Here is a 27,622-nt window from a genome sequence, read left to right on the forward strand (position 1 = left end):
ATCTGCATAGTTTTGATGAAATTCCAAGTTAATTTGAAAAAGTTATATAAAAAATTAAAGTGTGACTTAGTGTACTATAATTTTGTCTGCACTGCAAATCTTAGCTGTTTTTGCCTACATTAAATTATTTCTTAAATTTGACAGCAATACACCAAACTACTTCATGTACTTAATGATCTGATTTTACTGGCCCAGCACAAAAACTGGTCTTTTCAGACTCAGCAGTTTGTAGTGCTAGCCTTTTTTATGATTATTTGTTAACTTACATTTGAAAATCTATGGATACCATTTGACTATAAAGAGTGCACAAAATTTCAGATTTAGCTTCTAAGTATGCATATTTATTCAAATTGAGAATATAAACAAAAAATCAAATTTCATGCAACTTTCTCATGCAAAAATATATTAGACACCAATTAAGTTTCCTTCACCCTTACTACCAGTATCACTGAAATAAAACTGTACTACTGTACTTAACAATTAAATTATACATGAACAATGGAAAATATTTTAATGCATATATATATCTGATTTCATTACAGAAAAAATACTTTTATGTGAGAGCAGATAAGAGCACCTGTCCATGTACATGTTTATATTTGCCTAAACATATTGAGAAAAAAAATCATGTATACAGATTCAAGGTACAGTAACTTTTTTATTTTTGTTAATTATCAATTTAATTTTATTGTGCATATTATAATGCACAAAAAAACTTTTTGGATCAAGGTTTGTTATTTGACTTTCAAATTATGTTTTGGCATGATATAACAGGCTACAGACATACTGTGACTTTAGACTAGTTATAACTTCTATGTCTTTTGATCACTGGCCACTGCAGAGTTGTCTCCCTCGCATTTATACCATATTTTCTAATATTTTAATACACATCAGAAGTCTGGTACTTGAATTTAAGAAAATATGAAGATCATGCCCATTACCCACATAAGACATATAAAAAAGAAGATGTGGTATGATTGCCTACGAGTCAACTCTCCACAAGAGACCAAAATGACTCAGCAATTAACAACTATATGTCACAGTACGGCTGTCTTCAATAAGCAAGGCCCATACCTCACAGTCAGTTATAAAAAGCCCTGAAATGACAATTTAAAACAATTCAAACAAGAAAACTCACGGCCTTATCTTATCTTTTAGGTCGGGTGATATTATGGTATACCATATCATGACAGGGGGGGCTTTTTTTATGATCAATACTATTGAATGGGGATGTACGATTGGTTTAAGAAATGATTTAGTCTTTTATTCCGTGTACGGTGTATAGCTGACCACATAAATCCTTCTGTGCAGTGCATAGTTAAAGTCATATGTAACCTCAATTTAAAAAAAAAATGATGCATTTGATTTTTTTATAACAAAATGGATAGTTTTCATCATTAAACTAAATGTACATATACTTTTTTCTTACAAAAATTCTTAATTTGTCCACATTTAGAAGAGGTTTACTTTTTAGCTCACCTCTTGGCGTCCGTCGTCGTCGTTAACTTTTTACATTTTGAACTTCTTCTAGAACCACTGAATGGAATGAAACCAAACATTGCATGAATGTTCCTTATGAGGTGCTGACCAAGTGTTGTTACTTTGTAGCTGATCCATCATATACAAGATGGCCGCCTTTGGGGGACTTAGTTTAACCTAGGACCCTATTGGAAATGCATTAACACATGACTTCTTTTAGAGAACTACTGAATGGAATGAAACCAAACATGGTTTGAATGTTTCTTATGAGGTGCTGATCAAGTGTTGTTACTTTGAAGCCAATCCATCATCCAAGATGGCCGCCAGTGGGGACTTAGTTTAACATAGGACTCTTACGGGAAATATATACAAATGACTTTTTAGAGAACCACTGAATGGAATGAAACCAAACATGGCATGAATATTCCTTATGAGGTGCTGACCGAGTATTGTTACTTGATAGCCGATCCATCATCCAAGATGGCTGCCAGCGGGGGACTTAGTTTAACATAGGACCCTAAGGGAAATATATACAAATGTCTTTTTTTAAAGAACCACTAAATGGAATGAAACCACACATGGCATGAATGTTTCTTATGAGGTGCTGACCAAGTGTTGTTACTTTGTAGCCGATCCAACATCCCAGATGGCCGCCAGCAGGGGGACTTAGTTTAACATTAGACGGCCGATGGGAAATGCATTCAAATGACTTCTTTTATAGAATCACTGAATGGAATAAAACATAACATAGCATGAATGTTCCTATGGGAGAACCACTGAATGGAATGAAACCAAACATGGCATGAATATTCCTTATGAGGTGCTGACCGAGTATTGTTACTTGATAGCCGATCCATCATCCAAGATGGCTGCCAGCGGGGGACTTAGTTTAACATAGGACCCTAAGGGAAATATATACAAATGTCTTTTTTTAAAGAACCACTAAATGGAATGAAACCACACATGGCATGAATGTTTCTTATGAGGTGCTGACCAAGTGTTGTTACTTTGAAGCCAATCCATCATCCAAGATGGCCGCCAGTGGGGACTTAGTTTAACATAGGACTCTTACGGGAAATATATACAAATGACTTTTTAGAGAACCACTGAATGGAATGAAACCAAACATGGCATGAATATTCCTTATGAGGTGCTGACCGAGTATTGTTACTTGATAGCCGATCCATCATCCAAGATGGCTGCCAGCGGGGGACTTAGTTTAACATAGGACCCTAAGGGAAATATATACAAATGTCTTTTTTTAAAGAACCACTAAATGGAATGAAACCACACATGGCATGAATGTTTCTTATGAGGTGCTGACCAAGTGTTGTTACTTTGTAGCCGATCCAACATCCCAGATGGCCGCCAGCAGGGGGACTTAGTTTAACATTAGACGGCCTATGGGAAATGCATTCAAATGACTTCTTTTATAGAATCACTGAATGGAATAAAACATAACATAGCATGAATGTTCCTATGGGAGAACCACTGAATGGAATGAAACCAAACATGGCATGAATATTCCTTATGAGGTGCTGACCGAGTATTGTTACTTGATAGCCGATCCATCATCCAAGATGGCTGCCAGCGGGGGACTTAGTTTAACATAGGACCCTAAGGGAAATATATACAAATGTCTTTTTTTAAAGAACCACTAAATGGAATGAAACCACACATGGCATGAATGTTTCTTATGAGGTGCTGACCAAGTGTTGTTACTTTGAAGCCAATCCATCATCCAAGATGGCCGCCAGTGGGGACTTAGTTTAACATAGGACTCTTACGGGAAATATATACAAATGACTTTTTAGAGAACCACTGAATGGAATGAAACCAAACATGGCATGAATATTCCTTATGAGGTGCTGACCGAGTATTGTTACTTGATAGCCGATCCATCATCCAAGATGGCTGCCAGCGGGGGACTTAGTTTAACATAGGACCCTAAGGGAAATATATACAAATGTCTTTTTTTAAAGAACCACTAAATGGAATGAAACCACACATGGCATGAATGTTTCTTATGAGGTGCTGACCAAGTGTTGTTACTTTGTAGCCGATCCAACATCCCAGATGGCCGCCAGCAGGGGGACTTAGTTTAACATTAGACGGCCTATGGGAAATGCATTCAAATGACTTCTTTTATAGAATCACTGAATGGAATAAAACATAACATAGCATGAATGTTCCTTATGAGGTGCTGACCAAGTGTTGGTACTTTATAGCCGATCCATCATACAAGATAGTTGCCAGCGGGGGACTTAGTTTAACATAGGACCCTACGGGAAATATATACAAATGTCTTCTTTTAGAGAACCACTGAATGGAATGAAACCATGCATGGCATGAATATTCCTTATTAGGTGCTGACCACGTGTTGTTACTTTGTAGCCGATCCATCATCCATGATGGGCGCCTTTGGGGGACTTACTTTAACATAGGACCCTATTTGAAATATATACAAATGTCTTCCTTTTCATATAATTACAAAAACCCAAGTAGAATCAGGTGAGCGATACAGGCTCTTGAGAGCCTCTAGTTTTAAATGTGCTTCCTTCCGTCGACATGTTTTTTGAATGCAAGTGACCTTTATAGCTATCCTTTTTGTAAAAAAAACTCAAATTGCTGGATTTCATGTTTCAAGCATGATTTTGTGCTCTGAGCACTGATAAAAGTTTTATGACTTCCAGGCCTGATGTGAAAAAAAACAGTAATTATATTAAAATTTTGATTCATGGGAATAACTTCCTTACATAGCCCAATGGCTTTCAAACACTGGTAACTGTCAAATCAAAAGAATTTTTTATTTAAGAACCACCAGCCATAACCTACATAAACTAACTTTGATTAGTGATATTTAAAATGGATATTGGCATATTATTTCTTTCATTTTTATTTCTTTAGTTTGAAGCTTGATCTGTGAGGTTTCCATTGAAGTGAAACTTGCACAGGTTTAAAATTTGATAAGGAATTCTTAACAGAGAATCATATAGCTATAAAAAAGGCAATACATAAAAAAATTTCTACAATTTTATTGATGACACTGTTAAGAAACATTTTATATCCTTTTATATCAGATATATATATTTATAACTTGTTTCTTTTACAGGATGAAGTTCTTTGAAGATACATTTATAAAATTCAAAGATGCTGCTAGTAATGGCTTTAACCACCTGAAGACAATTGTTGATGCCGAAAAGTTGAAAGTACAGAATTTATCATTCCCTACTACCAAAGAAAAAGTCAATTATAAAGTGGACACATATTCCAAAACCTTGTTTCCACCCGATGAAGACAAACAATATGTCCCCGTGTGTGTTTATGGTGATGGTAATTGTGCATACAGATCAATGTCATTACATGTATTTGGAACTGAAAAATATTTCACAGAGATGCGTGTAAGAGCTATTATCGAACTAGCACTGCAAAAGGATTTTTATCTAAATGAAGCAATGGATGACCATAAAGGGAGAAAATTTTCAAGAAGACTATCACAGACGACATCAAGTGGTAGCATTCACTGTTTAAATGATGCTTTTGAGAACGAAGTCTTGCAAACATGTCAGAAAAATTCTTGGGCAGGAATATGGCAAATAAGTGCATTTGCTAGTATATCAGGACATCCTGTTAAGTCAATTTACCCTGAACATAACAGGATATTAAGAGCTGATCTCCATCACATGTTTAATCCAAGACCAAATGCATTTAAAGGTGATGAAATTTACAGGACTATGTGGACTAGAACACAACCAAGCCGAGAGTCATGGTGGACACCAAATCACTTTGTTCCTTGTATCAACCTACTATGTCTGCAAGCTCCATGTGAACAAAGCAATTTACAGTGGACTGTATCCAAAAAAGAGGGGTTTAACGGAAATGACATTCCCCAGAGAAATGCGTTAACCCTATCAGATTTCCTAACTTCATGCAGACCTAAAAACAAGAAAGGAAAGTTCATTCAAAAAAGAAATACAGACCATGATAATAAGATGAAAAAACAGTCCCCGCAGAAATGTCAATCTAAATTGAAGAATGAATCATCCGAGCTAGAAGTAAACGTAACTGAAATCAAACTACAAGGTCAAGAACATCAGAAAATGACTAGTATCTTGGATGATCTACCTAAAAACAATGAAATAAATGCTAAGGAAAAAATTGATATTGACCAACAATATAAAAATGCCTATAAAAACAGCCTTCATCCTGCTCAAGACAGATCATATGAACAGATAAAAAAAATCGAAATTGAAAACTCCAATGAATACATCATAGATAGTACTGAAATAAAAAATCAGTCCAATTTGTATGCATGCAATGAAATAGACACTATAGATGGCAGCCTACTTGATGAAACTCAGGACAAATCATGTACATTTGACCAAAAAAAATATACAGAGAGTTTACAGTTTGATTATGATGGACATCTAAATAAAAAAACAGATATAAACACTAACAGCCTGCTTTTTGCTAATGGAATATCATCTACCTACTACAAAGAAGCAACCCCGGATGTAAAAGTGGAACAGAACATGCAACATCGCATTGTTATAAAATGTGAGGACCCTCTACAAAGGAAAGACAATTTTGTAACAAAAAATCAGAAGTCATCAAGTGAAATAACTAAAGAAAGTGAAACGAAATTAGATAATAATGGTACATGCATTGATGTATATTATTTTCATAATTATGCACAAATAGAAACAAGGAAAATAGATTGTTACATCAATTCAGAAAAAAACAGAGAACAACAAAATGATCATGATGATGGAGTCGATGACACAGAAGAGGAGAAAACACCTCAACACATGAAAAACACACCTTTAAAAAAGTCAATATCAATTTACAATACAGTGGATGATATTTCTGTAGCTCAAGAAATTGAGGTGTCAACAACCCTCCATGAATCTCATAATATACATAAGGAAAAATATGCAGCACCTAACAGCAGCAAGAAAACAGTTGCCAAAACATCAGTAAAACTAAAAGAACAAACAGATTCAATATGCTCGAACAATCTCATAGTTCGTGCAGCAAAACGGAGAAATAGAAATGATTCTATAAATGTAAAGACTGACTCAGCCTCTGCCAAGAAAAAGAGTAAAACAACCAGCATGATTACAAACTATTTTCCTAATACAGGATCAAAATCATCGTCATCTAAAGGTAAAATTTATGCCACACAAGCAGTAGATAAAGCAGGCAAAATTAAACCTCGAAGACAGTTATTTGCTTCATCAAGTATTGATGAAAATATAGACTTCCAAAGCCATATTGAATACAAAAATGACAGCGAGACACAATGGAAAACACTTTTACCTCTACATGTGAGCAGAGCTTGGTATAAACAACAGGGAGAAACATTCATAAGTAACCGGGCCAGATCAACTTTAAGAAGCAACAGCATCATAATGGATGGAAACAACAAAATTGGTATGCAGAGATCCAAAACTGAAGGGAACTTAGTTATGGCAAATTTAGGGCTGGAAAAGAAGTTAAGTCAGGCACTACCTGAATCACAATCGCATTCGCACCTGTCAGCTGTGAAAAAAGTTTGTGAAAAACTTATATATGGATCACCGATTTTGTTAACTAAAACGGCTTCTGAAATTTATACAACGACAAAAAACAAACCACTTAACATCAAACGCCAAATCTCTCAGAAGAAAGCTTGTGAAACTTATGATATTTTATCAAAGTATCTGCCTATTATGCAGCTTTATTTCAATGGAAAAGCTTATCTGACAGAAGACAGAGGTATGAAACTAGCGGCAGTTGTTGAAGAAATCAATGGAATAATAGGATCACAAAACGAACAAAAATTCATTAATGAACATATACAAAATCAGATTGGTAAAGTATATAAAAATGCTTTAGACTACTTAGACTCTGAAAGAGATCGGGATACAATTACCTTTCTCTTAACAAAAGTGACAAGTGTTAATTTCATGACTAAATTAGAAGATGTAAAATCAAGAAAGCGAATAACCAAAGCTAGAGATATTGTTCCACGGCATTTAAAGATTTATGAAAATATAATGAAGGAATACAAATTCAAAAAAGGTCTGAATGACCAACAAAAACGATGCATTTTACACCGTGTAAAAGAACTAAAGAAAAAAGAATTTTTGCGACATCATATGACCGGCAGAGGACGACAGCTTAAAAGTGACCAAAATCCAAATCTTGTTCCTGTCTTAGAATATGAATTTGGAGAAGGTGATACGGAACAAAGAGGTGGAGGAGGAATGGAGGCACATTCACGACTTACTAATACAATTAAATACAAGTCAGCAACTAACAGAACCAGAATGTCTGATGCCAGGGAAACTGTTTTGGCTGCAGGACCACCAGATTTTAATATTTCTTTATCAACTTGTTATAACTATACCCAAAATTACAGGAAAGGAACTTACCAGGCAAAACAACATCATGAAGGCAAAAATGTCAATGCAATGATTTCACTTCACAGTGCACCAAAAACTGCTGTAGTCAAGGACACAGTTGTCAATGCACATTATTGTTCTGCAAACATCAATTATTTAGCAGATAGTGCAGCAGAAAACACAGATGATACATTTATAGATTCAAAGGATGCTAAGGCAGCTGTCCGCTGTAACAATTCCTTAGGTGGGAAGACCTGGGTTGTATGTGAAGCACCAGATCATGACTGGGATCAAAGCCGTACAAATGCAATTACACCAATGGGTCATCTCTTCCTGGAAACAAAAATTATGAAGACACTTCCAGATAATTTATCACTTGAGCTGGAGGGTACCACTGAAAAAGTTTTACATGTAACCAGAACAGGGAAAGCTGTCTATCTCTTAAATTTGTCTTTTTATGAACCAGAAACTGTTTTCAGATGCTTCAATGAACTATTTGTACTTTTGGCAGAACCAGCACTCGATGAATATTTTAGAAACCCTATCTCAGGGAGACTTAAAAGCTCTTTTGTATTTGTTGTTGATAATGGACCTTCTGAATGTCCGAGCAGTCCATTAGTGAGAATGTTACTTGCAAGATTTCAACGGTTTTTAAATCTAGACAGAGTTATCCAAATTTCAAATGCTGAATATTACAGCAAGAGGAACTTTGTGGAAATTGTTCATGCATCTGTCAATCTACATATTCAGAGGCTGGGAATTATCAAATCGTCAAGTATATTTAAAGAGCCAGAAGCTGGAACAATAGAGCATACAAAAAACATGGAAGCTGTTGCTGAGGAATTACAACATGTTATACAAAATGCTTCATTTGGTGGTAAAAATATTCAATGCTTTAGAGGTGTCGGAGCAGACCAAACATTTCTCTTCGATGATGAAAATAATTTAAGAAATTTTTTGTCCTTGTCTGAACAAAGGAAAATGGAGTCCAACCTTGGTTATGGCGTTAAAAAGAACAATCTGTCTGAAATCTTACATATGACATGGGGATCCGGAGATAATTTCATAGCTAAATATGCAGATGATTATGCACGTCTTAATAATGAATTTTGTGACATGACAACAGCATTTTCTGGCAAATATTTAACAGCAATATTTAGATCGGATGACAATTGGATTGGCAATAATTCATCTAGGGCAATCATACAACCACTTCCAGATTATATTAGGTATATCAGAACTGGAAGATTGCATTATATGTCTTATGAAATGCGAAAATCCTTGGAATGTGGGGTTTGGGACAACCATCCTGATATTTTTCTCCCTGAGACAATACTTGGTTTAGCATTCAAGGTGATTCCACATTTGACTGCTGATATTTCGAACTCTTTGGCCTTACTGTCATGGATTACACAAACCGAGGTTGAAAACTACTTTCATCATCTGCGGAAGCAAATGGAAAGAGATCTGACAAACGAAATAGAAAGAAATAGATGGCAGAACCATGAACTCTTCCAAAATACAAAGGCAGAATTGGTACAAATGTGTGCAGATCAAAAGGTTCCTTCAACTGGAACAAAAGTTGATTTAGTAAAAAAGTTGGCTGAAAAGTTGGAAATTGAAGAACCAGATAGGTCAACCTTTGATGGAGATTTATCAACAATTCCAGATTCAATTCAAGGTATCCATCGACTAAATATTGCAAAAATAAAGGAGGTTTTAAATTTTTTCCAAGTACCAACTCTTGGAACAAAAGACGAACTTTCCCTAAGGTTGTTAGCTTTACGCCTTGGTTCCAGAAACTTAATTTTTCAAAAGGAAGCTGAATTAATTTTGGATTTAATTAATATTTCAAAACAACTAATATTTGCACAGAAGTCCCTCTACATTTGCCAGGAAGAATTCATTCACCGCGAAAGAGCTTCCGGAGTTAGGGGAAAGCCAAGTTTGTCCTCACACAGACCAAGAAGAAATGCTGGCAACTGTGGTGAGAAAAGAAATTTAACAGAAGTTGAACTACCATTTGGCATTTCAGAAGAAAATTTACAAGACATTTTTGAAACCATAGAAAGATACATCGAAAAAATAACCTGTCAGAAATCAAAGGAACAAGTGTCAAGTCAACGAGATGTGATATGCCTACCAGGAAACAGAATTTTAATTTACTGGGGAGATGAAGAGCTTGGAGCATCCAACAGGAAAGCAGGTACATGATGATTTATAGATACTTAAGTTGAATTTTTTTTTTTATTATAGAAATACGAAAAATTTCATAAATTGAGTTAAACAAGAATGTACATGGATACTCAATCCGCACTATCATTTTCTATGTTCAGTGGACCATAAAAATAGGGGTAAAATATCTAATTTGGCATTACAATTAAAAGGTCAAATCACTTGAGACATGTTAACTAAGCTTCAAGTTGATTGGACTACAACTTCATCAAAAACTACATTGACCAAAAACTTTAACCTGAAGTGGGACAGATGAACGAATTCACAGACCAGAAAAAATAATGCCAGTAAATGGGGCATAAAAACGTTACATATTCAATAAAAAAAGACACTATAAAAAAGAGGATGTGGTATGATTGCCAATGAGACAACTATCCACAAAAGACCAAAATGACACAAACATCAACAATTATAGGTCACCGTACAGCCTTCAACAATGAGCAAAGTCAATACCGCATATAGTCAGCTATAAAAGTAGATAGCAATCTTTCCAGATAGTAATGAAAAAGTTTTTTATACATAAATATATAATAGAGCAAACAACTTGCTAAGTTTTTGAAAGATTCTAAAATTAGTTTGAAATAATAATTTCAAGATTAAAAAAAAATATTCTGAACTTTAAGTATTAAATTACTATTCTTTAAAAATATACCTGACAATTAAAAGTTTGGCAAATTGTGTCCACATAGTAGAATCAAAAATTTCAGAATATAATTTTGACACCATCTTATATTTCTTTTAATTTTCAGGTTGGTTTCCTGCTAAGGTTATGAAGTATGAGGAATACAAAGATGAAATTACTGTGAAATATGTCAGTGAAAAAGATAAAGAGTACAAAATAAATGTTGATAATGCAATGAAAAGAAAAATAATCAAAAGCGCAAGGACTACTCTGAGCGAAAGTTCAATTTATGACAAAGTTATAGAGGTTGGATCTTCTATTTTGATAAAATGGACCAAACAAGAAGCTGAGACTGCAAAAATGAATCCAGGCAAGTTCATGCTTTATTTGATCAAAAACAACTATACATTTGCATGTAATATACTGATTGTGTCATGTTTCAAATGCAGCACTGATTTTCTGCAAGATAATTGTTTGATTATGCATTACCAACAAAATAGTAAACTTGGTAGGACAATGAATTCTTCTAATGCCAATTAAATGCTAAAAGTAATATTTCAACTACTTTATTATTGTTGTGCCAAATGGACATTTGGCCATTATCTTAATTAATGATTATCATGAAAGTAAGAAGATGTGGCATGATAGCAAATGAGACAAATATCCATTTAAAAACAATGGATATAGAAGTTAAAAACTTTATGTCACTTCTTCTATCAAAAATGAGCAAAAAAAAAAAACAACATTATCTTGATTATTGGTTATCATGAAAGTAAGAAGATGTGGCATAAAGCAAATGAGACAAATCTCAAAAAGAAAAAAATGGATCTAGAAGTTAACAACTTTAGGTCACTGTGCAACCGTCAATAAGGACCATATCACATATTTAGTTCTAAAAAAACCTGAAAATACAATATATATAAGTAATTCAAACGTGCAAACTAATGGTCAATATTTTTATCTGCATTTTTATATCTGAAATAAGCTATATCATTACCACTTGACCTAGATTTAAAAGATATATAAATGTTTTTTTTCTTGTGTTTATACAGGTCGTTGGTATGCTGCCGAAGTACAGGACTACTCTCCCGAAGAAGACACAATTGCTGTTTATTTACGAAATAATTCAAGCATACATACTCTAGATGTAACAGAGAAGATCGTCAGAGGGAATATCAAACTATCAAAAGCTGTTATCTAACATAAATTTGACATTTTCTGATTAAAAAGTCAGTAACAACTATAGAGTTAAAATATATGGAACCAAATCAACTTTTTTATTTGGGGGGGGGGGGGGGGGGATGGCATTAGCATGAAATGCTTTTATAGTTCTTATAAGATTTAGAATGGAATGGGGAATGTTTTAAAGAGACATCAACCTGATCAATCAGCGGAAACCAGCTAAAGGCCAACAATTGGTCTTTAAATCATGCATCCAGAAACTAAGTTTGGACTTAAAACTAATTGCAACAAAACATATGTTAGTTCTCATCTATAGCATTTAATCCAAAATATACACAGAAAAAAAGTCCCATTAAATCTAATTTGAGGAAAATTCAAAATCAGCGTTTTTAATTTCCTCTGGAAATCAACATTGGAAAGGGACATAGAACAGGCCTTGCATCATTAATCATCTCTTTGAAAGTTAATTTAGACAGTTTCTGCATTTTAATTTGCTATTATTGATGTCACTTGATTTACCAGAAGTTCATGGCAAAATTTATAATAGTAAGTCTTTGAAAGTTTACCGGAAGTTCATCACAAAAATTGCCAGAAGTTCACTGCAAACTATATATGCTTTGAAATATAAAAAAGAAGATGTGGTATGATTGCCAATGAGACAACTATCCACAAAAGACCAAAATGACACAAACATTAACAACTATAGGTCACCGTACAGCCTTCATCAATGAGCAAAGCCCATACCGCATAGTCAGCTATAAAAGGCCCCGATAAGACAATGTAAAATAATTCAAACCTGAAAACTAACGGCCTCATTTATGTAAAAAAAGAACGAAAAACAAATATATGTAACGACAACCACTGAATTACAAGAAGTTTGCCGGAAATTCATCACTTAAATTGCCAGAAGTTTGCCACAAACTATATATAAGGCTACCAAAGATCGCCAGAGGTTCACCACACTCTATATAAGGCTATAAACTTTTGGGCAGACTTGCAACAACCTTCATTTTCATGATAAAAATTCATTGTGAAGTTGCTGCAAACTATTTGCAAACTATTTGCAGCAACCTTATTGCAGTGTTTGCGACACAGTTGCACAACAGTTGGCCAAAAGGCTGATTTTTCAGTAAGGGCAATTGCACGCATATATTTTAGCCTCATAAAGAGAATATACTCAGAGACATAGAACTTAATGAAAGTTTAAAAGGGGTGGATGGTATTTTCTGACAGGTTGAAGTGTCAGAAAAATTCTGATTGGTATGTTAGTAGCATTAAAAATTTCTGATAGGTAAGTTTTTCCTATACTAGCCCATCCACCCATTATGAACTGAAACTCTTCATCTGACAGGTCTTATTTTTTTAATTCTGATAGGTCAGTTTCTCAACATGTATTTTCTGATACCTAGGAAATAAATCACCTCATCCACCCCCACCTATCAGATATTAACTGGAATGGCCCAATGTTTGCACATAAGGTAAACGAGGTTTGCACAAAACGTATTAGTTGTTTGCACATAATGTAAAAAACATTTGCACATGACGTAATGAATGCTCACAGAGAGTATCAGCTGTACGACAAACCCCATATGAATTATACCATGATGTATTATTTTTTCACTGGAGATACATATGTATAAACACAACATAACGCCAAAAGACTGTAATATCATGAGATTTACATAGAACAAAGTTGTATCAAAACAAAACGTTTAGAACATTTGACATAACAATAACACTCGAGACAGGACGCAATTATTAACTGACTTACGTAAAAGAAGAATAGACACAACATAGATAAAATATGAGAGAATGTAAAGGTGGTTGATCATAAAGTTCCGAAGTATTCACAGAATATATAGTAGTTACAGCATAATGTAATGCACATTTTACAAAACAAAGTTTAGCAATGACATATCATACAATTGTTTGACCAAACAAATTACTAATTTGACATAACACAGAGATGCCGTGTCAGGATATCAAGACATTTGCACATAACATAAAGAAGAAATAACAGGACGTAACGACAAAGCGACAGAACACATTAAATATTTACACTATAAGACAGTTCCGGCGTTCCATACAGATCAGCTAAATTATCTATAGTAAAGGATCCTACAAATTAACGTAATATACAGTCACAGAACATAATTATATTTATAAGTACGTCTGAGTCAGTGACAACTCTACAACAGATGTATCCATCGGATCGCCATCAATGATGGTGATACATGGCTGTGTACATAATGTATATACAACTCGTCTAACCATCAACTCAACAATGTTAGATCTGTAAATTTGCTTTCGCAAATTTTTGGTTCTTCCCTCGCCGGGATTCGAACCCATGCTACTGTGATATCGTGACACCAAATCGCCTGCACTGCAGCCGTCCCGCTAGACCACACGACCACCTGGGCTCTTACAAAATAGAGCTTTCGCTGGCCGTATGTTACCTTTCCTCGTCAGTTTTAATCTAGCGGCGTACTGCAGTACATGAGATATAAGGCATGAAGATGTTATTGTTACAGTTCAGCTAAATTATCTATAGTAAAGGATCCTACAAATTAATGTAATATACAGTCACAGAAAATAATTATATATATATATAATCAAAACGCAATTTTTGAAACAAAGACAACCCACAACTTTTGATCCATTCATTAACGAAATTAAAATGTGCATTACGGTTGTCTTTAATCATTAATTTATAAATAAACAAACATGGTGTCAAATACCACTACTGTTTATTTGCAGTAGAAATTATAGAAAAAACTGAATCTATGTTCAGGTTAGAATTTGGAAACAAATATATATTTCTTGCGTCGGAAAGGCTTTTAATGAAAACCTTCATCGGATCCATTTTTTTCGAAACTTCATAGTAACCAGAGCTAGTGTTATCCGTAAAATTAGTCCCTATGGGAAAATTTCATTGTTTGTTTTTACAGAAATAAACTTAATATGACCCAGATTTTATTTATTTTTCCTTCAATCAGTTTAAGTTTGTTTCCTTTCACAGGACATCAACAATAAATAATATGTTCGTGGTTATTTTACAGAAACAGGACTCACAGTTATTACAACAAACCGCTTTTTTGTATTACATCTTCAAGGATTTAGATACTATTTCAAATGTTCCCCCTTAGTTTGTCAAGAGACATTATCAAACATCAGCATATGTTTAAGGAGAGGTTACAAGTGAAGGGAATGTATGATTAATGTCTATCCGTATTAACTTAAAACACGAAAACGCTCCATCTTCAACGCAAATTTAATACAACATATTTATTATTACACAAAAGGCTCCCAAGAGCCTAAATCGTTCACTTGTTAGTTTTTTTTTTTGCTTAAATCTTTCATCAATGCTTAGTTTTGCTTTTTAATATATTAATGAGCGGCTTAAATATGCAATTTAAATGTTCATTGTATCTGTCATCTTTTCTTCAAAAGCAACTTTTGTTCCATTTTAGCCATAGTGTCTATGTTTCTTGACGTACAAGGAAATAAAATACAAAATCTATACTATATTCATTTTAGAAGATTTTTAAAGTTAAAAATCATAAAAATCATTGTCTAAAATTGTCCTTAAAGGGCAATAACTCATTAAAGGGTCATTTGACAATTTTGGTCATATAATCATCATTGATATGTTTGCGTTTTTGATTTTTCCATTTGATAAGTGCTTTTCGTTTCCAAGTTCTGTATTTTTTGTGATTTTACATTTAACACAGAGACTATCATTGTCCTGATTTAATTACGCATAGCCTGCGCATAAATTGTTTGTCAAACTGGTCTTTCATTGTCTACAAATTTTGAATTTACCTTCGTTCTTTGTTTTGCTTCGAGCGTCATTGATGGGTATATTGAGGACACACCCCGGGTTTAGCGTACCAACTTATAAATCTAGATTATTAAATGAATTATACATATTTTATCAGATTCCTGACTGATGTACCTTCCAATCAGTTGCAAATGTCATACAGGAGATCATTAAAAGGCAAGAAAATATCACTTTGTTCAGATTTAAATTTTGTACTCATCACATCAGTACACATAAGGCAATACAAGAGTATTCACCAATTGGATTGTATGATGTATATGTATTAAAACAAAGCAAAGATAAATGAAAAATATGTAAACTCTGTCTACAAACTTTTACAAGAAATTTCCACTTTTAATTGAAGTAAGCTTCTTTGTGGATACCCCCATAGTTTGGATATTAATATATGTTGTTCCTAGAGCCATGATCTACAAGGGGGTACTCAGATTTTTGATAAAATATAAAGATCAAATTTTACACCTAATCAAACATCATCTACTATCATGTGGTAAGGAAGTTTACACTAATACAGATTTATGAGAGACGTGTTTGAAATACAGAAATTATCTAAACATTTTGAGGATGATCATGATGATTTAACAGATGTTAATAGACACAAATTGTCAAATAAAGCCTAGTGAGTGATACTCTGCTTGCAGTGACACACATTCCGTACTAAGGAATAACAAGAGTGCACTCACTAAAATGTCTCGCCTTATTTACTTATCATTGATATTATGTTGATAGTCCTAAATATTAAGCTTTATTACAACTGTCACATAAACTTAACATTAACCAAGCAAACTAAACATTGACTAATGAACAATGAAAATGAGGTCAAGGTTAGATGAACCATACCAGGCAGACATGTACAGCGAACAATTCTTCCATACAACAATTAGTGTTGACCTATTGCCTATAATTTAAGAAAAACAGACCAAAACACAAAAATTTAACACTGAGCAATGAGCCGTAAAAATGCGGTCAAGGTTAAATAAAACCTGCGCTACACTGCGGGTATCACCAGCCCAGTAGCCAGTACTTCGGTACTGGCATGAAAATATGGATTTTTTGTGTTATTAAAATTTGCTGTTACAAAATATTATAAATTATTATAAATTAAGGAATGTATCTCCCTCAAGCAAAGCTCTGATTTCTTTCACGGATTTGGCTATACTTTTTGGACCTTTTGGATTATAGCTCTTCATCTTTTATATAAGCTTTGGATTTTCAAATATTTTGGCCAAGAGCATCACTGAAGAGACATGTATTGTCGAAATGCGCATCTGGTGCAAGAAAATTGGTACCGTTAATTTAATTAACTACAGACATATAGATCATAAAATATTTCCATACACCGATTGCATATAGTTAAAATAAGTATTTGAAAAAAGATCAAAATTCAAAAACTTAACTTTGACCACTGAACCATGAAAATAAGGTCAAGGTCAGATGACACATGCCAGTTGGACATGTACACCTTACAGTCCATACATACACTGAATATACTAGACCTATTGCTTATATAGTATCTGAGAAATGGACATGACCACCAAAACTTAACCTTGTTCACTAATCCGTGAAATGAGGTTGAGGTCAAGTTAAAACTGTCTGACAGACATGAGTACCTTGCAAGGTACAAACATACCCCAAAAAATAGTTATCCTATTACTCATAATTAGAGAGAAATGAAAATTACAAAAAAATACAACTTTTTTATCAAGTAGTCAATGAACCATAAAACTGAAGGAAACTTCGTAACATGAAGCATCTATATACAAAGTATGAAGCATACAGGTATTCCACCTGCTTAAATGTTAAGCTATTAAGAAGTGAGCTAACGCCGCCGCCGCCGGATCACTATCCCTATGTCGAGCATTATGTGACAAAAGTTGCAGGCTCCACAAAACCACGGTTTAACAAAGAAGGGGTACACTAAAAAGAGACTCTCAAGAGCCTGAACCGCTTTCCTGTTATTTATTTGCTTTTACTTTTCATCAAAAAATAATTTTGCTTTTCAATATATATTAATTAGTGGCTTAAAAATGCCTTTATTTCAAGGAGTGAAATATTAATTTACTGCCAGTAATTTTTTAAACATGTTGACGATGACATTACAGACGAAAATAGACACAAACTGTTAAATCAAGCCCAGCCGTTTGTACTCTACTCGCAGTGACACACAATCAGTACTAAGGATTAGGACGAAGGTTTGATTAGAACGAAGGTTTAACAAGCATGGAAGTATAATGAAAAGGAAGATTACATTAAATATAGACAAAAGGTTGAACTATGTCCTGGAACATTTCAAAACAGCAGAGAAGGAAACACGAAATGTAAGTTGAGAACTCATTTATTTTGTCTTATAGCCCCTTCAAGTACAAATTGATACCGAAAAAAAGAAAGAAAAATATGGTATAATCAGAATATTAAGAAGAATATTAGATGTTATGTTCAAATGACGTCATCAGTATTCTGAAATTGACAGATTTTACCTATCATCAAATATGAGAATATAACAGAAAAGAAACAAGGATATGAGGTATCCAATCATGACATAAAACTGGTGGATGCACTACAAATCACCCTAAAAGGAAAGGAACAATGGCTATTGTGTGCATAGGTTTTGGTAAAAAAAAAAAATTATGCACCAAGGTACAAGCAGGATATTTATACAATTAAATAGTTATCAAAGGTACTAGGAATATAATTTAATACGCCAGACGTGTGTTTCGTCTACATAATTCTCATCAGTGACGCTCAAATCCAAAAAGTTTGCCAAATCAGCTAAGGTAATCTATACCTGATATAAGAAAATCCTTAGTTTTCCAAACATTTCAATGATTTGTTACAGGCAATTCATAAAAATGATCATATAATTGACATTTATGTCAACTCCGAAGTGCTGAACTGGGCTGGTGATACCCTTGGGGAAGAAACGTCCACCATCAGTGGCATCGACCCAGTGGTGTAAATAGTTATGAAAGGTACAAGGATTATAATTTAATCGTGTTTAATCTTCATTTCTTGTGATAATTGATATTGGGTAACTTTTAAGTTACCACCGGTAAGTATGGTGAGCAGAAACTACCCATGTTATATCGGTCTAAAAATAATTAGAACAACATTGTAAGATATCAATGGGGAAACATAGTCAATATCAGTACAAGATGACAAGAGATAGTCAAAGGGAATATCTTTGCAAGATGACCAGAGGTAACCAACGTCAATATTTGTGTATGGTTACCATACAAATTAAATATCTGTTAAATGTGACCAGAACATTATTGTAAAGTGACCAGGGATAATCATGCAATGTAACCAGAGGTAACCAAAGTAAATATATGTGTAAGGTGAACAGAACTGACTAATTTAATATCTGTGTATTGTGTCCAGAAAGTTATTGTAAGGCGACCATAGGTAAATAAATTCCATAAGTCATATGTACAAGTGATCAGAGAAATTAAAGTATAATATATGTATAAGATGATCACAGATAAACAGAGTTAATAGCGGCCTTGCAAGTTTAGAGTGAAAAGATAAAAATTATCCGTCGACCAGAGATAACCATGAGGTGATCAGAGGTAAAACAAATCAATATATGTGCTAGGTGATATTGGGTATATAAAGTTGGCATATTTAAATGAGGTGACCAGAGCATTTTTGTAAGAAGATCACTGGGAAACATAGTCAATATCATTACAAGGTAACAAGAGATATTTTAGGTGAATATTTGTTAAAGATGAACAGAGGTGACCGTAGTCATAGTTAATAGATGTTAATATAAAAAAGAAGATGTGGTATGATTTCCAATGAGACAACTATCCACAAAAGACCAAAATGACACAAACATTAACAACTATAGGTCACCGTACGGCCTTCAACAATGAGCAAAGCCCATACCGCATAGTCAGCTATAATAGGCCCCGATAAGACAATGTAAAACAATTCAAACGAAAAAAATAACGGCCTTATTTATGATGATCAAAGGTTAATATAGTCACCATCCTTGCAAGGAGACCAGAGGTAAAACAGGTCAATTTATGTTAGGTGAGCTTGGGTACCTAAAGTCAAAATATGCGCAATTATGGTGAACAGAGGTAACCATTGCCAATATCTGTCTACAGAGAACAAAGGGAACTAAAGTCAACACTTCTGTAAAGAGAACAAAGGAACCAAATGTATGTTAGGTAAACAGAAGTAACCAATTCATTGTGTGTGTCAAATGAGAAGATGTTATCAAAGTCGTAATATGTGTAAAGTTTCCAGAGCAAACCAAATAAGAAAAAAGTGTAAATTGAACATAACAATATTATACAGTGACCAGAGGTAACCATATTCAATATCTGTGTTAGATAAACATAGTCACTATCTTTGCAATAAAAACAAGAGGTAACCGAATTAAGTATCTATGTAATGTTACCAGAAAGTCATTGTAAGGTTATCTAATCATAGTCACTATCACTGCAAGGTGACCAGATGTAACCAAAGTAAATATATGTGTATTGTGACCAGAACATTTGTAATTATGTGAACGTAGGCCAAAACAGTGTTTATCAACCCCCTACCCCCTAAGTGGATGCCAATATTGACCATACCACAGATCTTTTTTACCCTATGGACTGAGCGGAGCATGTTAATGTTAATTGCAAATGCCTTGGTTAATTATAAGACCAGAGGTAAACATAGTCCACATTTGTACAAGTGGCCAGAGATAACCAAAGTCAAAAATATGTGTCAGACAATCAGAGGTTAACATAGTCAATATCCTTGCAAGGTGACCAGCTAACAAAAGGTAACTTAATTAAATATCTGATTTAGAAGAGGGGCGAAAGATAGCAGAGGGACAGTCTAATTCGTAAATCGTAAATAAATTGCCAATGCCATGGCTAAAATTGGAGTAAAAACTCAAATTTTGCATTTAAATTAGAAACATATAACAGGGAACATGTATACTTAGTTTCAAGTTGATTGGACTTCAACTTCATCAAGTACTACAACGACCAAAAACTTTAACATGAAATTTGCACTATCATTTTCTATGTTCAGTGAACCATGAACTTGGGGTCAAACACTTATTTGGCATACACATTAGCAAGATCATGTCATAGGGCACATGTGTACTGAGTTTCAAGTTGATTGGACTTCAACTTCATCAAAAACTACCTTGACCTAAAACTTTAACCTGAAGCGGGACGAACCAACGGAAGTACGAACGAACGGACGCACAGACTGGAAAGCATAATGCCCGTCTACTATCGTCGGTGGGGCATAAAAACATCATGATAGGAAATACTAGCACGGGAATATCGTAGGTGAACAGATGTTACAAAATACACAATTTATGTTAGGTGATCATGCAAATCCCATGCGTACCATAAATCAACACATGTGTAACTATGATGAACACAGGTAACCAAAGTCAATATTTGTCTATAGAGAACAAAGGGAACTAAAGTGAACATTTATATGTGTAAAAGGGTAAAGTGAACAGAACATTATTATACGGTGACCAGAGGTAATGATACTTAATATCTATGTAAGGTAATCAGAGGTTAAGAAATCAATATATGTGGTAGGTAATATTGAGAAACTTAAGGTAAACCGAGGTTACCCCAATTATATCTGTTTAAAAATAATTAGAACATCAATGTTCAAGATGGCAAGGGGGAAAATAGTCAAAATCAGTGCAAAATGACAAGAGGTAACCAAAGTAATTATCTGTGTAAGATGACAAGAGGTATTCAACGTCACTACATGTGTAAGGATACCAGAGGTTACCAAATTGATGTATTGTGTAACGTGACCAGAGCATCGTTGTAAGTTGACCAGAGGTACACATAGTCAATATCCTTGCAAGTTGACCAGAGGTTACTAAATTAAATATAAGGGTCTGGTGACCAGAACATCAATTTAAGGTATTTAGAGGTATAAAAAATCCATTTCTGTGTAAGGGAACACATTCCCGTGCTTGTATTTCCTAGAATGAAGTAACAAAATACACAATTTATGTTAGGTGAGCATCGGTATCCAAAGTCAACATATGTGTAACTATTGTTAACAGTGGTAAGCAAAGTCAATATATGTTAAGAGAACAATGGGAACCAAAGTAAACATTTGTATAAAGCCAACAAAGAGAACCAAATATGTGCTAGGTGACGAGAACTACATAAATTCAATATTTGTGTCAATCAAGTAGATGTAATAAATTCATTTTCAGTGTAAAGAGACCAAAGGTAACCAAATGAGATAAAAGTGTTAAGTGAACAGAACATCATTATATAGTGACTAGAGGTAACCATAGTCAATATCTGTGTATGGTGATCTGAATTAAAGAAATCAATATATGTGATAGATGATATTTGGGTAACTTAAGTTAACATCGGAAAGTAAGACGAACAGAGGTTACACTAGTTATCACGTCTAACAATAACTAAAACATCATTGTAAGATGACCAGGGGGCATAGTCAATATCAATGCAAGGTGACAAAGGTAACCAAACTAAATATATGTGTAAGATGAAGGGAGTAACTAACATCAATATATTTGTATGGTTACCAGAGGTAACCAATTGAATATCTGTTTAATGTGACCAGAACATCATTGTAATGCAGTCAATAGATGTGCAATGTGACCACAGGTTACCGAAGAAAGTATATCTGTAAGGTGACAAGAGGTAACCATAGTCAATAGATGTGCAATGTGACCACAGGTAACCCAAGTAAATATATATGTAAGGTTACAAGAGGTAACCATATTGAATATCGGTAGAATGTGACCATCACGTCCTTGTTAAGCGTCAATAGGTAAACATAGTCGATATATGTACAAGTGACCAGATATAACTAAAGTAAAATAGATGTGTAATATCTTTGTAAGTTGAAAAGAGGTAACAAAATACACAATTTATGGTTACATGGTAGGTGAGCCTTGGTACCCAAGGTCAACATATGTGTTAGTATAGTGAGCAGAGGTAACCAGAAAGTCAATATATGTCTATAGAGAACAAATGGAATCAAAGTCAGAGGCAAACAAATCATATAAAAAAGTAAAGTGATCAGAATATCATACCAGAGGTGACCACAGTCAATATCTAGGATATGTATATTTTAGGTACACATTAACTATACCTCAAGTATAGACCAATTTAATCTACATGCATTGAAATATAATGTATATTAATGCATATTGCCATCAAAACTTTCGACAAGCCTTGTCTACTTGATGTATACATCATTTATACCTTAAGTTCAGACCAATTCAATCTTCATACATTTGAACCTCACAAATTTGACAGTCTTTTTCTACTCGACTACAAATCAATTGCACTTCAGGGTCACACCAACTACGTTCTCATAAACTAAAAGCAAAGGGAAATTAGTGTTTATTACAATCAAAACATTCGAAAGGCTTTGTCTACTTAAGTTGCACATCAACTGTACCTCAAGTGCAAACAAATTCAATCTTAAATATAAATCAATTGCTTTTAAAAGGCAATTGTAAACGGTCTTTCCCCCCTTTGAAACATGATTGTTTGTTATGTGTGTGTGTGTTTGTTTGTTTGTTTGTTTCTGTAAGGGGTCTATATTATTCCGGGGAAATTTCATGTTTAGTTCTGAAAGTTTTTTATTTTATTTCAGGTCCAGCGCGCCTTTCAAATATAACAAGGTCAAGGTCATAGTACACTTTGAAGGTCAAATTTAAATTTCATCCTGACCCGACATTGACCTCAAACTGAAGGTTTTGAATTACTGATCATCTTTACAGTTTATAGTAGTTTGATATATGTTACCTTATACAAGATATACATATGTTACAATAGTTTTAAGTGTTATGCTGACGTTACTTTTGAACAGACGGTAGGACATTTTTGAGCTTAATGTATAAAATGTAGAGCTTGTCAAGAGGATCATTTCAAATGCAGTATGTATGCAGCAAACACTTATCGCTTTCTTAATATGTAAGCTTGAAATTGAAGCGTATTTTTTTGCACTTAGTGACCTTTGACATTGGGTACAACTTAAAGGTCACATGAATTAAAAAGTATTGGTGAAGGTCCTAAGTCTCTACGACTTCCGGTTCTCGAAATATAATTTTTCGAAAAATGTATAAGTTTTCAAGGGAAATAACTCCTTATCAGGGCAAATAACCTGCTATTTTTTATGTTTATTAACATTACCATCTGTTCCTGTACATGGTGCCATTTTCAATTCTATTCTATATCTAACACTTTTTAAGAAAATTGCAAATAAAAGAAATTGCTTCAAGGGGATATAACTCTCAAAGGGGATGATGAAATCCAACACAGCCTCATCCGGTTATAGGACCTCATGAGGTCTATCGATGGCAAATATTTAGTCTTGATGACTTTAATAGAAACGAGGGGAGGGCATGTCAAAAAAAATGCTGGAAGAAAAAAAAACCTGATATTGCCATCAAAACTTTGGACACGCTTTGTCTACATGCATTACACATCATGTGTACCCCAAGAGCAGACCAATTCAATCTTTATACACTCAAACCTAATAAACAGAAATGTCTATTACCAGCAACAATTTTGACAGGCTTTGTAAACTTAACATACAAATCAACTAAATCTCAAGTACAGACCAACCACGTTTACATAAACCAAAACCTAAAGAACATTATTGTGTATTGTTACTAGATTTATTTCACTTGACTGGGCGGGGTTTGAGAATTTCGCTTATTTAAGACCAGGCACAATTCATCTTCTTTTACAATTTTTGTGCGGTCGTTTGGATCCGTATATTTATAACATTCTGATGAAAAATGAGGTTCCTTGCAGTATGCTCAGTTTGTTTGTTAAGATTTCTGTGGTGAATTGGTCTTTGACCAGATCTCGCGCGATTTTGTGTTTGTGTAGAAAGTGCATGTAGCTGTAGCGATAGGTCTTTCAAATGTTTCTGTTCTTCTAACAGACTCTTAAATTGCTAGCTCCTTAAAAATAGATCTAAGATTACCAAGAATCCAATCGGTTGAACCGTGTTCACTTGTTAAGTTTTTCCTATGTCACCAGGCATTTTATTGAGTATGACTGGTACTTATAACGAGCCGTACGAGTCTTGAGCTTGTCCAAGTGATTTTAGTCCTCGTATGTGTGTTTCGATTCTATCGTAGTTGTTTTAAGGTGCGTAAGCGTATACTTTGGTGCGGGTGTCTCTAGTAGTGCTTGCATGTACGATTGAATGATCCAATGCTTTTGTCCCAATCTTTCATGTATAAGTTTAATAGCTTTGTTGTAGTTTGTGTGCGTAAGAGCAAATCCGGCAATGGTGTATGACGCTTCTCCCTCTAGTTAAGACATTAGGTAATTGAACTTTTGAACGTCGGTTAGTGTGTTGTTGTGGTGAATTGCCGAATCAAAAGAATCCAAAAAGTATTGCCATTTAAGTACGTTTCCATCAAAAGTAGGTAAATTCAATTTCGGTATTTGCTATTGACGCTTGAATTTGAACGTAAAGAGTTGAAATTAGGGCCAGTATTGTGTGAGTCATTTCTAAAGCTATATGCGGGGCCAACATTTTGAATGAGTGGCAGTGTCCCATTATTTGGCAAAAAAATTTCTAGCGGCTGCATTCAAATCAGATATTTCAACGTTAATGAATTTACGAATTTTGAGAATTTTCGTCTCTAAGTTAAATTTATATTCATCTTTGTCAAGTATCTCTTGCTCTATATCCTTCTCCTGTACACTTTCTAAAATGTTCTTATCCAAATCCTCCAGAATATCTTGCTTCTCCTTCAACGTATCAAAATGTTTCCAACTCGTTCTCTTCCGGATTTTCTTCTGATTCACTCCTTTCGTCAAATCTTGTTAAAATCCTAAAAACTGCGCTTCTGTGTCCCGCTCGGATAGATTTAAAGGGATAATTCGGGATTTTTCACTTTTCATCTTATTATGTTCATAATACCATAAAAAACATATTCACCAAGTTTTATTTTGATATGAAATCTAATAAAGGAGAAAATTGGGAATTATTAATTTTATTTCTTGAAACTTCCTGACTTATGTGACGTAGTTTAAGTCTTTGATGCATGCCGGGAGAGAAAATAGCTCATTTAAGTCTTGTTCGTTAACCATCTAATAACGCGATTTAAAGCGCATCGACGACTTTTGGTGTAGCTATTAACCAACGAAAAATAAGTGATAGCCATGCAACTTTTAAAATTAGATCGTGTGGATATTTTAAAACGAATTTTAATAATAAAATAAATTCATACAATAGAACATTTTTATGATTTTTTTCTACAAATACTTTAAACAAACATATGAAATTGACATGATCAATAGTGCAACAAAAATACACGTTTGTATTCTGACCTTTTTGCTTCATTCCAGCAAAGTTTTCACTTGCTTGTACGGTGGAAATAAAATGTGTATTGTTTTGTGACACCTAAAGAATGTTGAGTGCGTCGGTTAACTCCAGGTAATTAAAGGATTAGCATTATGTAATTCTAAATCCTTTGATCCTCATTCAGTGAAATCTAGATGTCACGGTTTACTAGCTTGAAAGTGTGAACAACATTTCGTGTGAATTTAAAACGGAAGTCAGTCAAAGTTTTAGACACAGAAATCAATGACTTATAGACGTCCCTGCAGAAATGTAAAAAAAAAATAAAAAAATAACGGGAATAATAAGGTCGCACAATAACTGAATAGCTGTTGTATATTTTTATATTTTGCATAAGCATGATAAGATCACTTTTAAATGAATCATGACTTTTGATTAATTCAGTAACGATAAAATACTGAATTATTTTAATTGAGGTATAAATTCATAAATAAAAATAGCCTTCTAATCACGAACCTATGAACTAAAAATTGTACTATCTTAGATTAGGATCGGCAGCCTTAAATATTTCAAACAGATCATTAACAATTGCAATTATATAATTTAGTCCATCCAAAGTTATCTTTAATTACCTATTTAGGAATTAATGTTTTCATCAAAATATTTCAAAGCTCACAACGCACGAATACTTCAGATATTTGATAAATTTTTAAAAAAATTGACAGAAAATTCATGACTCTTTAAGAATGGAATCGAAATTTACGAACATATATGCTTTTCAAGTGTGAAAAACATCAACAATTTATACATAATCGGGAATGTCCTTAACAAAATAGTCATCGTCTCACACTGTAACTATCGGGCCCAACTATATATAATACTTTAGCTATTTGACCAACAATGTATAAAAAAAAAAAAAAAAGAATTTAATGTCATCTTTCCCTATTGTTTAATGTTATTATAAGTCTGTTTCAACTGGCAAGAATACCCATAAAGCGGACAAGCAGTTTGCTATTTAAATTGCTGTCATTGAATATCAAGAAAGAAAATAAATCCCGAAATTGATTTGAAACTTTGTTACTGTAAAGTTTTCCTAGAACATATTCACATCTCTTAGGGATTATTAGTGTACGTCCAGTTGCGTACATATAATAACATGCATGTCGGAACAATTGTGATGATGACGAACTTCTCCCTTTATTCGAGAACAATCTAATTGATATATAAATGTCCATAACTTCGATGAGCCAAAGAAAGTTATATATCGACCTGTATTTAAATCTCTTCTTCTTTTTCTTTTGGTATACAATAGTCTTTCGACATTTGATGAGTACATACTGTTGGCATACGTGAACTAGTCTACTAACAAAACTTTTACCCCAATTCACACAAAATGTATGTTTCTTTCTTATGTACAATGTATACATGTATATATTTGAATTTGCGCTATAGTTCCGTAACTTTTTATCCTGGCGTATATACGAATGGTCGACAAGTGCGTACATTTTTTTAAATCAAAATTTCTGGTATGGTCCGATCTGTCCTTCGCCATTGACAAAAAATATGTATATAGATTTTTATTTC

At 33.9% G+C, this 27,622-nt stretch overlaps 1 protein-coding gene across 1 annotated transcript; it reads left to right on the forward strand.

Annotated features, from left to right (window-relative positions):
• The first annotated feature begins 4,243 nt into the window (after positions 1-4,243).
• LOC134700005 (uncharacterized) lies at positions 4,244-11,923 on the forward strand. The gene is made up of 5 exons (XM_063561405.1): positions 4,244-4,260; positions 4,592-5,586; positions 5,806-10,071; positions 10,850-11,092; positions 11,775-11,923. Exons 1-5 carry the CDS (start codon positions 4,244-4,246, stop codon positions 11,921-11,923), a joined length of 5,670 nt encoding a protein of 1,889 aa, XP_063417475.1.
• Positions 11,924-27,622: the final 15,699 nt, after the last annotated feature.

This window comes from Mytilus trossulus, unplaced genomic scaffold (assembly GCF_036588685.1).
Source record: "Mytilus trossulus isolate FHL-02 unplaced genomic scaffold, PNRI_Mtr1.1.1.hap1 h1tg000110l__unscaffolded, whole genome shotgun sequence".
Taxonomy (NCBI): domain Eukaryota; kingdom Metazoa; phylum Mollusca; class Bivalvia; order Mytilida; family Mytilidae; genus Mytilus; species Mytilus trossulus.